This window comes from Xyrauchen texanus, chromosome 20 (genome assembly GCF_025860055.1).
Source record: "Xyrauchen texanus isolate HMW12.3.18 chromosome 20, RBS_HiC_50CHRs, whole genome shotgun sequence".
NCBI classification, from domain to species: domain Eukaryota; kingdom Metazoa; phylum Chordata; class Actinopteri; order Cypriniformes; family Catostomidae; genus Xyrauchen; species Xyrauchen texanus.
Window position 1 is genome coordinate 4,408,710 of NC_068295.1, and position 14,901 is coordinate 4,423,610.

The following is a 14,901-nucleotide window of genomic DNA, read 5'->3' on the forward strand; positions in this document are numbered from 1 at the left end:
CTGCAAAATTATTAAATGTAAATAAGTTTGGCACCCACTAAATTGTGGCAACATAGCATAGTATGGTTTAGAAGTGCCAATTGTTGAATACTGCTTCAAATACTGGCACAAATACAGCACAGTACGCTAGTATGTCATTATGAATAAGCAAACAGCTGACCTGAAAAATATAAACCATTTAAATCATATTCCCAGTCAATAAAGAACCAAAGTTTAAAAAAAAAAAAATACATATAAGGCTTTATTGAACCACTTAAATATTTACAACGTTTCACTGACAGACAGGAATTGGTCATTTCATTAATAAAACATATATAAAATCTTATAAAACATTCACATTTACAATTTAAGGAGGCTGCTCAACCCCCTTTTGAATTCTTTTTTTTTTGGCATTAAAAGATGATTGTAGTTTCTCTCTTTGTGCAACGACCACAAACATGGTCAAATTCACATTACAATAAGGATAAAAGATTCCTTTTCTAAAAGTCTCTTCAAAACAAGTACTTTGTAACAATTGCCATTTGGGTGACATCATAGGCGACGCACGTTTCTTTTGCTTCGAGCGGAGCCAGCGACAAGTGTGTTTCGGGGAGCGGAGAACATCCTGGCGGCGCTGCGACAGGGGGCGGAGCTGTGGAATGCTGATTGACACTGTGTGCAAAACTCAAATGCACAGCTGAGACGTGTACACACTGCCCGTTGCATGGATGCATCAAACCGTGCAGGAAAACCGCAGAGAATGCATGCTCGTAGTGATTCGTGCTGTTTTAGAGTTTTGCCAACCTAGAAGAAAACAACACAATTTCAGAATCGTCTCTCCTTTTAAAGGGTCCCCACTGCTTTTGGAGAGGTCATGGAATATGATTAGGCAGTCGTTTGAGAGTACCATAGATATTTTGGATAGATGACAGAAGTCTCAAGATTTTGGGTTAAAGACCACAGGGTGATTCTCAATACAAAATCAGTCAAGAAAATGTCCTTTTCATAGTTAACTGTAACCTTAAAGCTTTTTTGCATCGCAATATTGTTTTCAGGACTCTTAGGCTACATCCAATTAATCCGGATAACTTTGAAAACGGTGTTTTCAGAAAAGCTCTCAAAATGTCTCTAAAACATCTGAAAATGCTTAAAATCCCCTTGCCGTGCAAAAAACATGCACGCGGGTCCCGGTGTCATTACCACGTATGGTCAGAAATCCAATAGAGTGCAACAGTGCCAGTCCACTTTTTTTTTTAGCCATCTGGTTTCCAGAAGTATTTTCCCCCATTGGCTTTTCATAAAATACTTCATAAAAGGAGTTCTAAGCCATAAACAAAACCAACCAGCTCTGGGGTGAACCACAACATTATAAACCTTGATTTGAAACAAAATATATATATATAAAAAAAAAACAATCTGCCAAAATGAGTAACGTTACAAGGCTCTGTCTTTTACGACGGCACAAACTACAAATCACTTGAAGCATCACAAATGATGCAATCTCATAAAAACAATGAAAGTTTATAAAACTATTGATTTTAGGTGGTTGAAAAGTATAGAAGCAACATTTAAGTTTACAGCAAAATATTCTGATATACAAATATATTTGTAGTTTGACAGACTTGCTTGCATCATTCACAGTGTGTCATGGAAGTGGGTGGTCACTGCAGAGTACTTTTGGCTCACTTTATAGACTGTAGTTCTCCGATTGGTGGATCATGGGTAGTGTAGTTTTAAACAATTAAGTTGAAAAAACACTTAACAATGGCTTCAACAGAAGCATATACCATTGATAAACAACTTCGGATCTCACGGTAGGTCGGTCTTTAAAAGGTATACAAGTTATTGCTGCAAATCAATTAATCTATGGATTTTTACTTCCGGAACAAGACTGTTGCGCTCTATTGTACAGCAATTTGGAGTAAACTTCCTGTAGACTTTGTACAACTTTCCTATAGCAGTCCTTCAAAGTTACATTTATCTTTAACAACGCTATCAAGTGGATAACATGGGCCACCATATTGATTATTTTGGATCGAATGGATCACATGACAACAAATACATCCCTGATACTTCCAGTTTTCCCAATGATCATGGGAACCCTTGACATACTGTAGATAATGATTTGGATTTTTACCTCTTGAAACTGTTGGAAGCGACTCGACCGGGACGTGTTTTGCAACCCACCCGTCTGGCACAGCGGCTTCTTAACAGCTTTATGAACAGGAGTAGAGGCTACGGCCTGCACGCATGAGAATACCACCCTACTCAAGGTGAAGTCTCGCGTCCATGATCCTACTGGACGCCCGGAGTCCTGTAACCAAAACACAGAAATTAGTATTTTAACCAACCACCACTATGAATTAGTCCAATTCTGTCGGTCAGAAAAGCATCTTACCCGTAGCCTCCTCTCTGCTTCTCGGCACCTCCGAAGGGCCACCTGGTCTTGGCAAATGACCTTTCGCCATGTCCGGCTCACTTTCTTACAGCTGCAACATAAAATCAAACAAACAGTCAATGTATTGCACATATGCAGCATTTCAGATGAACGAAAATATTATATCATGTGGCAGGAGGTGAAATCAAGAGAATTTACCTCACTAAGTCACAATCCTCCAACAGGCCCATTATCCTAGCAATAATGTGCCTCATGTCTTTCTTCAACAGGCCACCAATGATGTCCACAAACTCCAGTCCCATCTTCCCACCAATCACATTATGGAGCCCGTAATTCTCAGCCACTTTGTCGACGATCGTCCAGTTATATCTTTTGTTCTTTTTAAAGCTTTTCTCCAGTTCTCTGCACACCTCCTCTTGGAACTTCAGCACAGGAAGACAGGAAGTGGAATGACACTCAACATCCAAGGACTGAGAGGACGCACTTTTCTCTTCATTCCTCTCTGATAAGTCCACGCCATCCACATCACAGTGATCCAGCCGGCTATTTTGGAGGGAAAGATACCCACTGTCCTCAGTCAGGCCGCTACCGCTTAGAATCACCTCATCATCTGATGCCACCTCCAAGGAGAGGCGCTTACCCTTAGAGTTTTCTTTATTGTGTGGGCCTTTGTTTTTGGTCTCCAGTGGGGTGGAGATGTTGGCCTTCACGGGGGAACGCGGACTGTTTTTTTTCCGTGGTGAAACGGGGTGAACCTTCACCTCAATGAGGTCTGTTTCAGGATTCTCCATGTGGCATAAAACTGCACAATCTTCACTGTAGGTTGGACACTTCATATCAGAGGCCTATCCAGACACAGCAACTGGAGGATATTGAGAGAGAGGGGGAAAAGAAAGAGACATTAAACCTCTGATCTTTGTTTTGCAAAGTGTACTAGAAAAATTGTGGATCCTTTTAATATTTACGCTTCTATCAAAAGTGAATTACAGTGCTTTCAAAATATACATTTGATCAACATGTGAGTTTCCTGGGATTATAATTTATGACTTTGGTGTTGCTAGCGCCATACTCTTCCAGTTGAGCCACATATATTAATCATATACTACATTAACAACAAACTAGCATAAGGGTATTAGAAAAACATACCAACATATATATGGATATAAGACAGGATTATCTTTTATCTTTGTGATGCATGTTAAACAAATTGCTGATATAATATATCTAATACAGCAATATGCACACATTATCTAACATTAAAATCAACATAATTAAAGCCAATTCACATATTTTATACTCAAATCTTAAACATATTAAATTGGTTACTTGTTTTAGGCATTGCATGTTATTATTAAAACACACTAAACATGCATATCAGAATACCCACTCGTTACTGTATAATAATAAATCCATGCAAACATTAATTAGGGGGTTATCTATATTTATGTGGTTTATTTATACTTAACATTTTGCGCGCCTACGTGCATGCAGTCCTGACGTGGCTCTATGAGTCACATACAAGCATTAACACGACTTAAAATGTTTCAAATATTACATTAACACGTTATATGAATCTTGAAATGCCATCTGTCTTATATGTAGTCAAAATTGCAACATAAAAAGAACAATAATAAGATATATCAGCCCATTACATAATAGTTAACTCATGCATGGTCGGCCTAGTTTAAAATCCTCTTAAAAAAAAACATATAATTTCACAAATGTATTCAAGTATAAAAACATAGGCGTCTCTTACCTCATAAATATAAAAGTACTCTTTTAGACAGTCTTATTATATCCCTAAAACTGCTTCCTAGTCGCTATTACAGTAGCAGGATTGGCAAACACTCATTACCAAATGTTTCTGAGCTTGAGAAAAAAAAGCGCCACATTAAATGGTTTGAGATTTGAAATTTGGCGAAAAAACCTTCTGACCAATCAGAGCGCAGTAGAATACTTTTAAACCAGCTGCAGCCAATGAAAACGAATCTGAATTCTCCGTCGACGTCTTGACGCAGCAAAACTGAAACGTCACATGCGAACAAAGAGCGCCACCCAATGAGAGGCGCAAATCGACTACAAAAAAGAAAGAAAAAAAAGCGCCTTTTTTAAGTTTATCAATAAAATTTGTTTACATATTTTGTTATTGGATTTGAGCCGCGTACGCTTATATATACACAGTGGAATACAAATTATGAAAATGCTATTTTATATAGTTCTTTTTAAATGTTTATAATAACGAAATAATATTATCAGCACAATTATTGTATTATTTATTTTTAATAATTTTAATACAAATGATTTATTTGGCAATTACATCTTATGTGCTTCAATGGAGGCTAAATAAAAATGTTATGTACAAAATACCTTTGGCAATTATAATATATTTTTGAGTTTTAAAGTTATTTTACATTCTTCAAAATCATAAAACTTTATTTCCATGTTTTAAAAAAAGATTTCAATGTTATCTCAGACTATAGGACCCCATTGTATGTACAGTATTTGTTAAATTGATGCACTATATACATTGTAGTTTATATTATTTATTATATATACAATGCATTTTCTAAAATTATATATCTATATGTGTGTGTGTGTTTAGAAAATGCATTCTATATATTATACATAATATAAACTACAATTACACATTCAATAAACTAAAATACAGTCCACAATGTCCACCCCACCAAAGCATTTCACACCTTGGTGGAAAGTTCTAGAGAAAGCAAAGCATGTTTGTGAAACTACTCAGAGGGATAGTGAGATAAACTGTGGTCTTTCTCTAGAAACTGATGGCTGGGATCACAATTGAATTTGACACAGACAGAGCAAAACTTATACACATTTCTTTATTGCTACAAATAACTACTGACTGTGATTATTGTCTTTGAGAATGTCTATGAGGGATTCCTTTTCAGAAAACTGTTGCAAAAACACAACTGTTTCCTCCAAATGTTTCTCTCCTTGTAAAAATCCATGAATGTCATTAATTGTTTTTCAAATTCTGTGATCGGTGATTTGGTCCTGGGAGAAGTTATTCATCCTGATCTTCTCCGATCTGCCTTTGGTGCCAATCTGTTACAACATAGGTGAAATTGCACTGTTTATAACTGTCAAATTATAATCTTTTAATACTTGACTCTGATTGGTCAATCATGGCATTCTATGGTCAAATATTTTAGTATAATCGCCGGTAAACTGTTTAATGCACATAACTACATAACTTGTTTCATGTCTCTCATTTCACACTATCTTCAATTTCAAAACCAATATTTAATTTCCATTTACTTAATTTGGCAATTAGCTATGTAATAAGCAGGATAATGTACAGTCAGCCAATCATTATATTGTGATAATGACTGGCTGACTGTACAAGATCTATTACATATCTATCATCATAGACGACTCTTCAAAAGACTTAAACTGTTAATTCATGAATCAAAGTTCAATAAAATAAAATGCTGATTCGTAAAGCCATGTACCTGGAGTTTTCGGTCATGGTATCTTCCTGGTCTTCTCCTCCAGTCTGGCGCTGTAGAGTGTTGCTCGAAGTAACGTCATGGCTTTCTCTTTGTTTTTTATCTGGGAACGCTCCTGCTGGCATTCAGCCACTATGCCTGAAATTCCAAAAAGTGATAAATCGCTTTCACTCCCAATGCCATGCATGCCAGAGAAACAAACACAGACACAAACTAAAAGTTCATAAAGATCACTAAATAAAATCTTGACTATCTTTAGTTAGATAGATAGATAGATAGATAGATAGATAGATAGATAGATAGATAGATAGATAGATAGATAGATAGATAGATAGTCCACCAATTGGACAGAAGGAGAATTTAGAATAAAAAAGGATTTAAGTATTGATCTGTTTCCCACCAACACCAATCACATCACCTCGGAAGACATGGATTAATCCTCTAGAGATGTTTAGATTACTTTTATGCTGCCTTTATGTGCTTTTTGGAACTTCAAAGTTCTGTTCACTTTCACTTGCATTGTATGGACCAACAGAGCTGAAATATTCTTCTAAAAAAATCTTCATTTGTGTATAACAGAAGAAAAAACACATCTAGGATGTCATGAGAGAATTTTCATCACCTTCATGCAAAATACGTCTTAATTATTCTTTTGATTTGAGCTGAAATGTGACCTAAAACATGTTTCCTTGAAATTAACCCATATGTTAAGCATTTATGTAGCCCACAAGTATTTTTCCTTTTAAAAAAGACCTTTTGCCATGTATGTCTGTATGCATGAGGGTAATTTAGTTAAAAAAGGCCATTGAAATGTTAAAAGAGCCATTGACACCACCTCACCTTTGCCCTCTCTGTTTCAGCCAGTTCATGCAAGTCTGGATCGTTATCTGAACAGAGAGATACATGCAAATGAAATGCCTCTCTAGAGATTAAAAAATAAATGTAGTCTTTTCACTTCAGTACCTTTCAACAAATCTTGTGTGTCCTCCAACTCTTTTTGTTTTCCCTCTAACCCTTGTATTGTTTGGACCAAAGGCCCTAGGACAGACAGGTTAGTCTTCTTTATATCATCTGCTGGTTGTTTATCAGTATTGATAGCTTGTAAACATGTGTAATATTCCCATTCCTTCTTCTTTAAATAGTCATGTAAAGATTTCTTGTTGAAGATCTCTTTCACAGACATAATCTTAGTGATCATCAGAGACTGAGATGTATGAAAGACTCTTTGGTTTGTACTTTTAAGGTGTTGTAATGGGCTGTTAACACTCCTGTGAAGACTGTCCTGAGAACTGTCACATTGTGCATTGACTGACTGCATGGGAAAGAGTCTTACAAAAGCAGACCACAGCCATCTCAACTCGAATAAAGTATTTAAAGTGGACAATTAAACGCGAAAAATACAATTGACCATTTTAACTGTTTCCTAACAGAACAACTGTAACGCTGCACACAATTACCACAATCTTCACATGACATGAACATCATCTGTAGATACCCTTCTTCTTTTCTTCTTTTGAAATATTCTTCAAAATAAAAGTTCAGAATCCTGTACTGGAAATTTTCAAGATTTTTGGGTAAAAAGCTTAACCATGGCAAAGCATTAGTAATATATCCTAACACACACGCACGCACAAGTTCACGCTCGCGCACACACACACACACACACATTAGCACAAGATTCAAATGTTGCACACATGTATTACGTACACGCATATACACACAATTAGAAAAATTAAAATGTTGAAAATGTATTATGTAACCTTTGTTACATTTGCATTTTTTTTTAAAGTTTAATATAACATTTATGTAGTGTTATTTTATTGAAATGTATTTTCATTTAAAATTTATTTTTTTTAATTATAATTTTGATCAACTTTTACAATTATACACACCGTAATATTATATCGTAATATGCACCTGTATTATTATTATTAATATTATTACTATTAACATTATAATTATTCAAAATTAAATATTCTGTTTTGTCTCAAAATAGCATTTAATTTACTCTAAATAAATTTGTAATAATTTATGAACAGTAAATAATTTACTGGAAGAAGTTCCAGTGTGAAGTCAAGTGAAAAATCAACTGAGTAGTACCATCTGAAACCAACAGATGGCAATACATGTCAAATTAATTTAGCACGGTCTCCTCTAAACTCAATCTAGGGTCAACACACACACACACACACACACACACAAACACACACACGCACACTCACACACACACACACACACACACGCGCACGCGCGCGCGCACACACACACACGCATACACATGTAGTGTTTCCATGTATTATGGGGACTTTCCATAGACATAATGGTTTTTATACTGTACAAACTTTATATTCTATCCCCTAAACCTAACCCTACCCCTAAACCTAACCCTACCCCTAAACCTAACCCTCACAGAAAACTTTCTGCATTTTTACATTTTCAAAAAACATAATTTAGTATGATTTATAAGCTGTTTTCCTCATGGGGACCGACAAAATGTCCCCACAAGGTCAAAAATTTCGGGTTTTACTATCCTTATGGGGACATTTGGTCCACACAAAGTGATAAATACACGCTCACACACACACACACGCACACATTCGCATACATATTCAAGTAATGAACAAGTGTCAACAATTAAATTCAACAAGTAAAAACATATTGCGAGTGCACGTAAAACCTATTGAGAATGCACGCAAAACTTATTGAGAGCATAGGCGGAAATCGCGGGGGGGTCAGGGGGGTCAGGACCCCCCATCTGAGGGTTGTCCCCCTAAAATATCATTAAAATATTTGTAATGTTAATAATATAATGATATATTCTTAAAATAATTGTTTAAGAAATAAAATAATACAAATGCAAATGGGGCAACAACAAAAAAAACCTTGGTGTCCCCTTCAAAAATTGCTCTTGAGAATTGTTATGTTTATTGTCCCCCCCAACATTTTGATGAAATTTTCGCCCCTGATTGAGAGTGCACGCAAATCCTATTGAGAGTGCACGCAAAACATATTGAGAGTGCACGCAAATCCTATTGAGAGTGCACGCAAAACATATTGAGAGTGCACGCAAATCCTATTGAGAGTGCACGCAAAACATATTGAGAGTGCACGCAAATCCTATTGAGAGTGCACGCAAAACATATTATAATAATAATAATAATAATAACTTTATTCTTATATAGCGCCTTTAAAGCAGCTTCTCAAGGCGCTTTACATAATAAAACAAGCAAAACAAAAATACATCACAGAAAAAAAAAAAAAAGAAAAAAAAGAAAATATTGTGAGAAAATATTGAGAGTGCACGCAAAACTATTTCAGAAAACAAATTACCTCCTGTCCTCACATGGGCTCCGTAGCTTTGTACTTGAGAAAAAAAATGTTTTTTGAGAAAATAAATTCAGGGAGAAAAAATTATTTAGAGAGAAAAAAATTTTTTCACCTTGCGGTTCAGGGCTTCCATACAAATGCAAGCTAACAAAAACATAATTGTTCAGGAAAGTTAGTTCAGTGATCAAGGCGACACAGTGACAAGCAACTTTGTGAGAAAACATTGTGAGAAAAATGACTAAATTAATATTTAGTCACAAACTGTCTGTTCTTTCATTTATTAAATAGGTCTATATTGCTAAACATTCAAGCTGTTATCTCAGAATGATACCCTATAGGTAATGCAACTCCTCAATATGTCCTGCTTGAGTCTATTGGCTTTATTAAAATGAGATTTGACATTCTTTGGCACCTGCGCCCCACAGGACAGGGGAATGAGGTTCTGAATAGAGGGCTAATCCTCTGCAAAGTCATGCAGATTATTTAGTGGAATTGCTTGAATGATCAAAGGCTCTTGTTCGGGGTGAATATATGTAACATTTAACCACAAAGTCACAAGACAAACTTAAAGCAGAACAGAGACTTCAAGAATGCATATGGGTGGACAATATATAGAGCCAGAGCTGACAGGGGAAATCCAAATCTTGTTAACACATAAAGTTTACATGTTTGTTGCTATAATTTTGAAACAGTGTGTATTTGAATGTTTATAGACTCGTTCCATTCACTTCCATTATAACCTAGATTTTTGCTTTACTAAAGCTAAAAAAAAAAGTCAAGATTATTTTTGTGGTAATCAACATTGTGCCAAAAATGCTGTCAACTTGCATTAAACATGAAACATAAAAAAAAAAATTAATCCTTGTATAATTATTCTAGTTTTCATGACCTTATATTAATTGAGAGATCACATGGGATATGTGCACAGTTCATTTCTTACACCAATATTTACCACCTTAAATATACAATTTTCCTCATGCATTCAGATAAAATGTCACTGATTGTTCCAAGTTCAACCTCAGTGCTCTGTTATGATTTGTAAAGTATGTTCATCTCTTTAAGAAAGCAAACATGTATTAGTTTTGATGACGTAGTGTGTATAACGGAGCAAAACATGGGGTGATTAACCAGAGCCAAATTTATTCAAAGAGAGCCATTCACTGAGAGCAGTGGAATTTAGAGCAACTTCACGCTGAGTAATTGCACATTCACTCGGGCAGTGCTGAGACAAACAAACTGTAAGCTCCAAACAGTGACATGCATAACATTCAAGAAAATGTGAAGAATCCGCCAGCTGAGCTCAAGAAAGTAAGTAAACTGCAACACTGTAGCAAGTCTTTCTCAATCAAAGCTCCTGTAAGAACAGTGTGGTTGTAATGCAATGTCATACTACACATACTATTTTAGATGTATCCTGTTGGCAGTTTGCAAAGAATACCTTGATGACCTACAACAGTATACAACCAAAGCATACTGCAAAGAATATTGTATGCCATTAACAAATGTCCTTGGCTTCCATTTCCTATGTGATGAATGAGGAATATTGAGCATTCAATTACGAACAGCTTATGTCGTGTATTTTGGGCTATGTTCTTGAATAGAATACAAGCAAACTGTTAACTACATACAACAAAATGTACACTACCTTGTATACCTTTAAAGTAGTATGTGAAACCGTATGCAACATAAACATTTCAAAGCATAATTTGCTAAATTGTTGTCACATGATCTCATTATATGCATGAGAGATTTTTATTGGTCACATTGGAAATGGAATGTCATGTTGAGCACACACACACACACACACACACACACACACACACACACACACACACACACACACACACACACACACACACACACACACACACACACACAGTATATACTCTATATATACATATATGATATCAAAATCGAATTCTGTCTTATGTTTGTTGCTGCCATCCAATGTTTGTTTGATATATTTTTTTTTATTTTGTAATTGTCAACATTTATATGTTGAGTCATTAAAAATGCAAGCAAAGTTATATTTTAGAAACTGTATCAAAGTTGATTATAAATAATGTCTATATATAATAATCAATAATATACCATTAATAATATAACAATAATATTTCTTATTTTTTAATTTTAAACAAAATGTTGTTGTATAATATAAATAAACGTATGAATAAAAATACTATATTAATTGTATACAATTATTGCTATTATTAGTAGTATAGTTTAAAAAATATTACGGATAATATTTTATATTATACAGTATATTATACATTAGAATATATCAGTAATATTATGATATCAGTAATGTAATATAAAACCTTTTATGATTAATATTCTAAAATAAATTATGAATATTACTTACAATATCATGCCCTGCGATGGACTGGCGACCTGTGTTCCCCGCCTTTCGCCCAATGTTAGCTGGGATAGGCTCCAGCCCCCCGCGACCCTGTACACAGGATAAGCGGTTGACGATGGATGGATGGATGGACTTACAATATCATATATTATACATTCTAAATAAATAATAAATTGGTAAATATTATTAAAAATATTATAATATTAATACTATCAAATAATATTTCATATTATTATGTATAAATATTTCTATAATTTATATTTTTAAATATTTTATAATATATATTATGAACAATAATATATTATTAATATTATAATATTAATAATATATTATTGTTAATAATAATAATAATATATTATTAATATTATATTATTAATATTATAATATGAATATTCTAAAGAATAATAATAATTACTATTTTCAAAACATACAATATTTCGTATTACATGTTATAAATATATAATACTAGTAATATTAATGCTGGAAAAAAGATAAAAATAGTATAATATTTATTATTATTTTATATTTAAATATTATTTAGAACATATTGTTATATATAATAAATAAACTATAATATATTCATAGAAATAATATATTAATTATATTTCATATTATCCTTATTAGAATGTTTACGTTTAAAAAATATTATGTACAATATTGTATAATACATATTATACATAATAATATCTCAGTAATATTATTAGATAAATAATATAATACAAAACTATTCATGACTATTAATCTTAAGTAAATGATTAACATTACTTAGAATATTTTATATGATATATTATGAACAATAATACATGATTAATGATAGTATAATATTAATATTATACATAATAATAATTATTATTATTGGTGCAGGAGCAGTGAGAGGTGCAGGAGCAGTGAGAGATGCAGTGAGAGGTGCAGGAGCAGTGAGAGATACAGTGAGATTAGCAAGAGCAGTGAGAGATGCAGTGAGAGGTGCAGGAGCAGTGAGAGATACAGTGAGAGGAACAGGAGCAGTGAGAGATGCAGTGAGAGGTGCAGGAGCAGTGAGAGATGCAGTGAGATTAGCAGGAGCAGTGAGAGATGCAGTGAGAGGTGCAGGAGCAGTGAGAGATGCAGTGAGATTAGCAGGAGCAGTGAGAGATGCAGTGAGAGGTGCAGGAGCAGTGAGAGATACAGTGAGATTAGCAGTAGCAGTGAGAGATGCAGTGAGAGGTGCAGGAGCAGTGAGAGATGCAGTGAGATTAGCAGGAGCAGTGAGAGATGCAGTGAGAGGTGCAGGAGCAGTGAGAGATGCAGTGAGATTAGCAGGAGCAGTGAGAGATGCAGTGAGAGGTGCAGGAGCAGTGAGAGATGCAGTGAGATTAGCAGGAGCAGTGAGAGATGCAGTGAGAGGTGCAGGAGCAGTGAGAGATGCAGTGAGATTAGCAGGAGCAGTGAGAGATGCAGTGAGAGGTGCAGGAGCAGTGAGAGATACAGTGAGAGGTGCAGGAGCAGTGAGAGATGCAGTGAGATTAGCAGGAGCAGTGAGAGATGCAGTGCGAGGTGCAGGAGCAGTGAGAGATGCAGTGAGAGGTGCAGGAGCAGTGTGAGATGCAGTGAGAGGTGCAGGAGCAGTCAGAGATACAGTGAGATTAGCAGGAGCAGTGAGAGATGCAGTGAGAGGTGCAGGAGCAGTGAGAGATACAGTGAGAGGTGCAGGAGCAGTGTGAGATGCAGTGAGATTAGCAGGAGCAGTGAGAGATACAGTGAGAGGTGCAGGAGCAGTGAGAGATGCAGTGAGATTAGCAGGAGCAGTGAGAGATGCAGTGAGAGGTGCAGGAGCAGTGTGAGATGCAGTGAGAGGTGCAGGAGCAGTGAGAGCTACAGTGAGATTAGCAGGAGCAGTGAGAGATGCAGTGAGAGGTGCAGGAGCAGTGAGAGATACAGTGAGAGGTGCAGGAGCAGTGAGAGATGCAGTGAGATTAGCAGGAGCAGTGAGAGATGCAGTGAGAGGTGCAGGAGCAGTGAGAGATGCAGTGAGATTAGCAGGAGCAGTGAGAGATGCAGTGAGAGGTGCAGGAGCAGTGAGAGATGCAGTGAGATTAGCAGGAGCAGTGAGAGATGCAGTGAGAGGTGCAGGAGCAGTGAGAGATGCAGTGAGATTAGCAGGAGCAGTGAGAGATGCAGTGAGAGGTGCAGGTGCAGGAGCAGTGAGAGATACAGTGAGAGGTGCAGGAGCAGTGTGAGATGCAGTGAGAGGAGCAGGAGCAGTGAGAGATGCAGTGAGATTAGCAGGAGCAGTGAGAGATGCAGTGAGATTAGCAGGAGCAGTGAGAGATGCAGTGAGAGGTGCAGGAGCAGTGAGAGATACATTGAGAGGTGCAGGAGCATTGAGAGATGCAGTGAGAGGTGCAGGAGCAGTGAGAGATGCAGTGAGATTAGCAGGAGCAGTGAGAGATGCAGTAATTTTGTGCTTTTTAGTCCCCTTTTTATCTGGGCTTTATGCTGTTGTTTTTTTGTTCAGAATGCTCTTGTGTGTTTCATGGATATTTTGTTCACTGTAAGCAATACTGTAAAACGTTTTCTGTTCTATCATACCGTGTTTCTACTGTACCTCCTGTAGTAAATAGTAAAGAAAAAAAACTGATTTGCTTTTTACTGGAATGCTTTTGAATGTGGACATTACTGTACATGTGGACATACAGTTTCCAACCAAGAAATTTAGTGTAAAAACGGTGGATTGCATGTTTTGCATGCAAATACCTGTAAAACTGAAACATAAAAGTCTATGCAGTTTTTGTAATGTCAAAAATAGCCAGTATTTTGAAACCTGGTGTACTTTGATTGACTGCATGTACCTTGTGAAGTGAAAACAACAACATTGTTGGATGGAAATTAATTTGTACGCAGACATGTTGTTTTAGGTCAGCCCTCCACAGAGGATCCCATGAGAAAGACTCAAAAATATCTGCCAGATTCCTCTTTAAAGTGTCATTAATGCTCTCTTAAAGGCCTAACACAGACGTCTGAGTCAAGAAGCTCCATTCGATTCAGTGAAATCAAATGCAAAGTAACCAATAAGATTGTGCTGTATCTCTGGTGCCAGAGAAAGTGACCTCAGATACTCCTGACATGAAGTGGGCCTTCTAAATGTATGCTATCCCATGCTGAGTACAATCTGCTGTTTCTCATCAGTGCCAATATCTGAATTCCTGAACTGCCCCAACCTATATGGGGCGGGACAATCTGTTTTCCCGAATAATGGTAGGCGATTTCAGAAAATAGTGTGGCAAAAATTACACACCACCTTGAAAGTCAACCACCCATATATTTGGACGCCCACCCAAACAGCAAATCCAGTTGTTACCCCTGAGTCAGAGGTTAAG

At 36.1% G+C, this 14,901-nt stretch overlaps 2 protein-coding genes across 5 annotated transcripts in view; one reads left to right on the forward strand and one right to left on the reverse strand.

Annotated features, from left to right (window-relative positions):
- Positions 1 to 244: 244 nt before the first annotated feature.
- LOC127660839 (F-box only protein 5-like) overlaps positions 245 to 14,901 on the reverse strand; it is a 31,093-nt gene continuing 16,436 nt past the window's right edge. The window contains exons 1-6 of one of the 4 annotated variants that reach the window (XM_052151270.1): positions 11,546 to 11,632; positions 5,860 to 5,994; positions 2,576 to 3,239; positions 2,378 to 2,468; positions 2,117 to 2,293; positions 245 to 783 (exon numbers count right to left, since the gene is read on the reverse strand). In XM_052151270.1, the coding sequence (XP_052007230.1) occupies positions 532 to 783; positions 2,117 to 2,293; positions 2,378 to 2,468; positions 2,576 to 3,213 (1,158 nt within the window). In that variant the 5' untranslated portion in view covers positions 3,214 to 3,239; positions 5,860 to 5,994; positions 11,546 to 11,632 and the 3' untranslated portion in view covers positions 245 to 531. Of the gene's footprint in view, positions 784 to 2,116; positions 2,294 to 2,377; positions 2,469 to 2,575; positions 3,240 to 4,133; positions 4,388 to 5,859; positions 5,995 to 6,696; positions 6,746 to 11,545; positions 11,633 to 14,901 lie in introns of those variants that run through there. The other 3 variants (XM_052151269.1, XM_052151272.1, XM_052151268.1) reach the window with 3 other exon arrangements.
- LOC127660303 (uncharacterized) lies at positions 10,441 to 13,261 on the forward strand. Its single transcript, XM_052150440.1, has 3 exons — positions 10,441 to 10,495; positions 12,428 to 12,688; positions 12,749 to 13,261. The coding sequence occupies exons 1-3, from the start codon at positions 10,441 to 10,443 to the stop codon at positions 13,123 to 13,125; spliced, it is 693 nt and encodes a 230-aa protein (XP_052006400.1). The 3' UTR covers positions 13,126 to 13,261.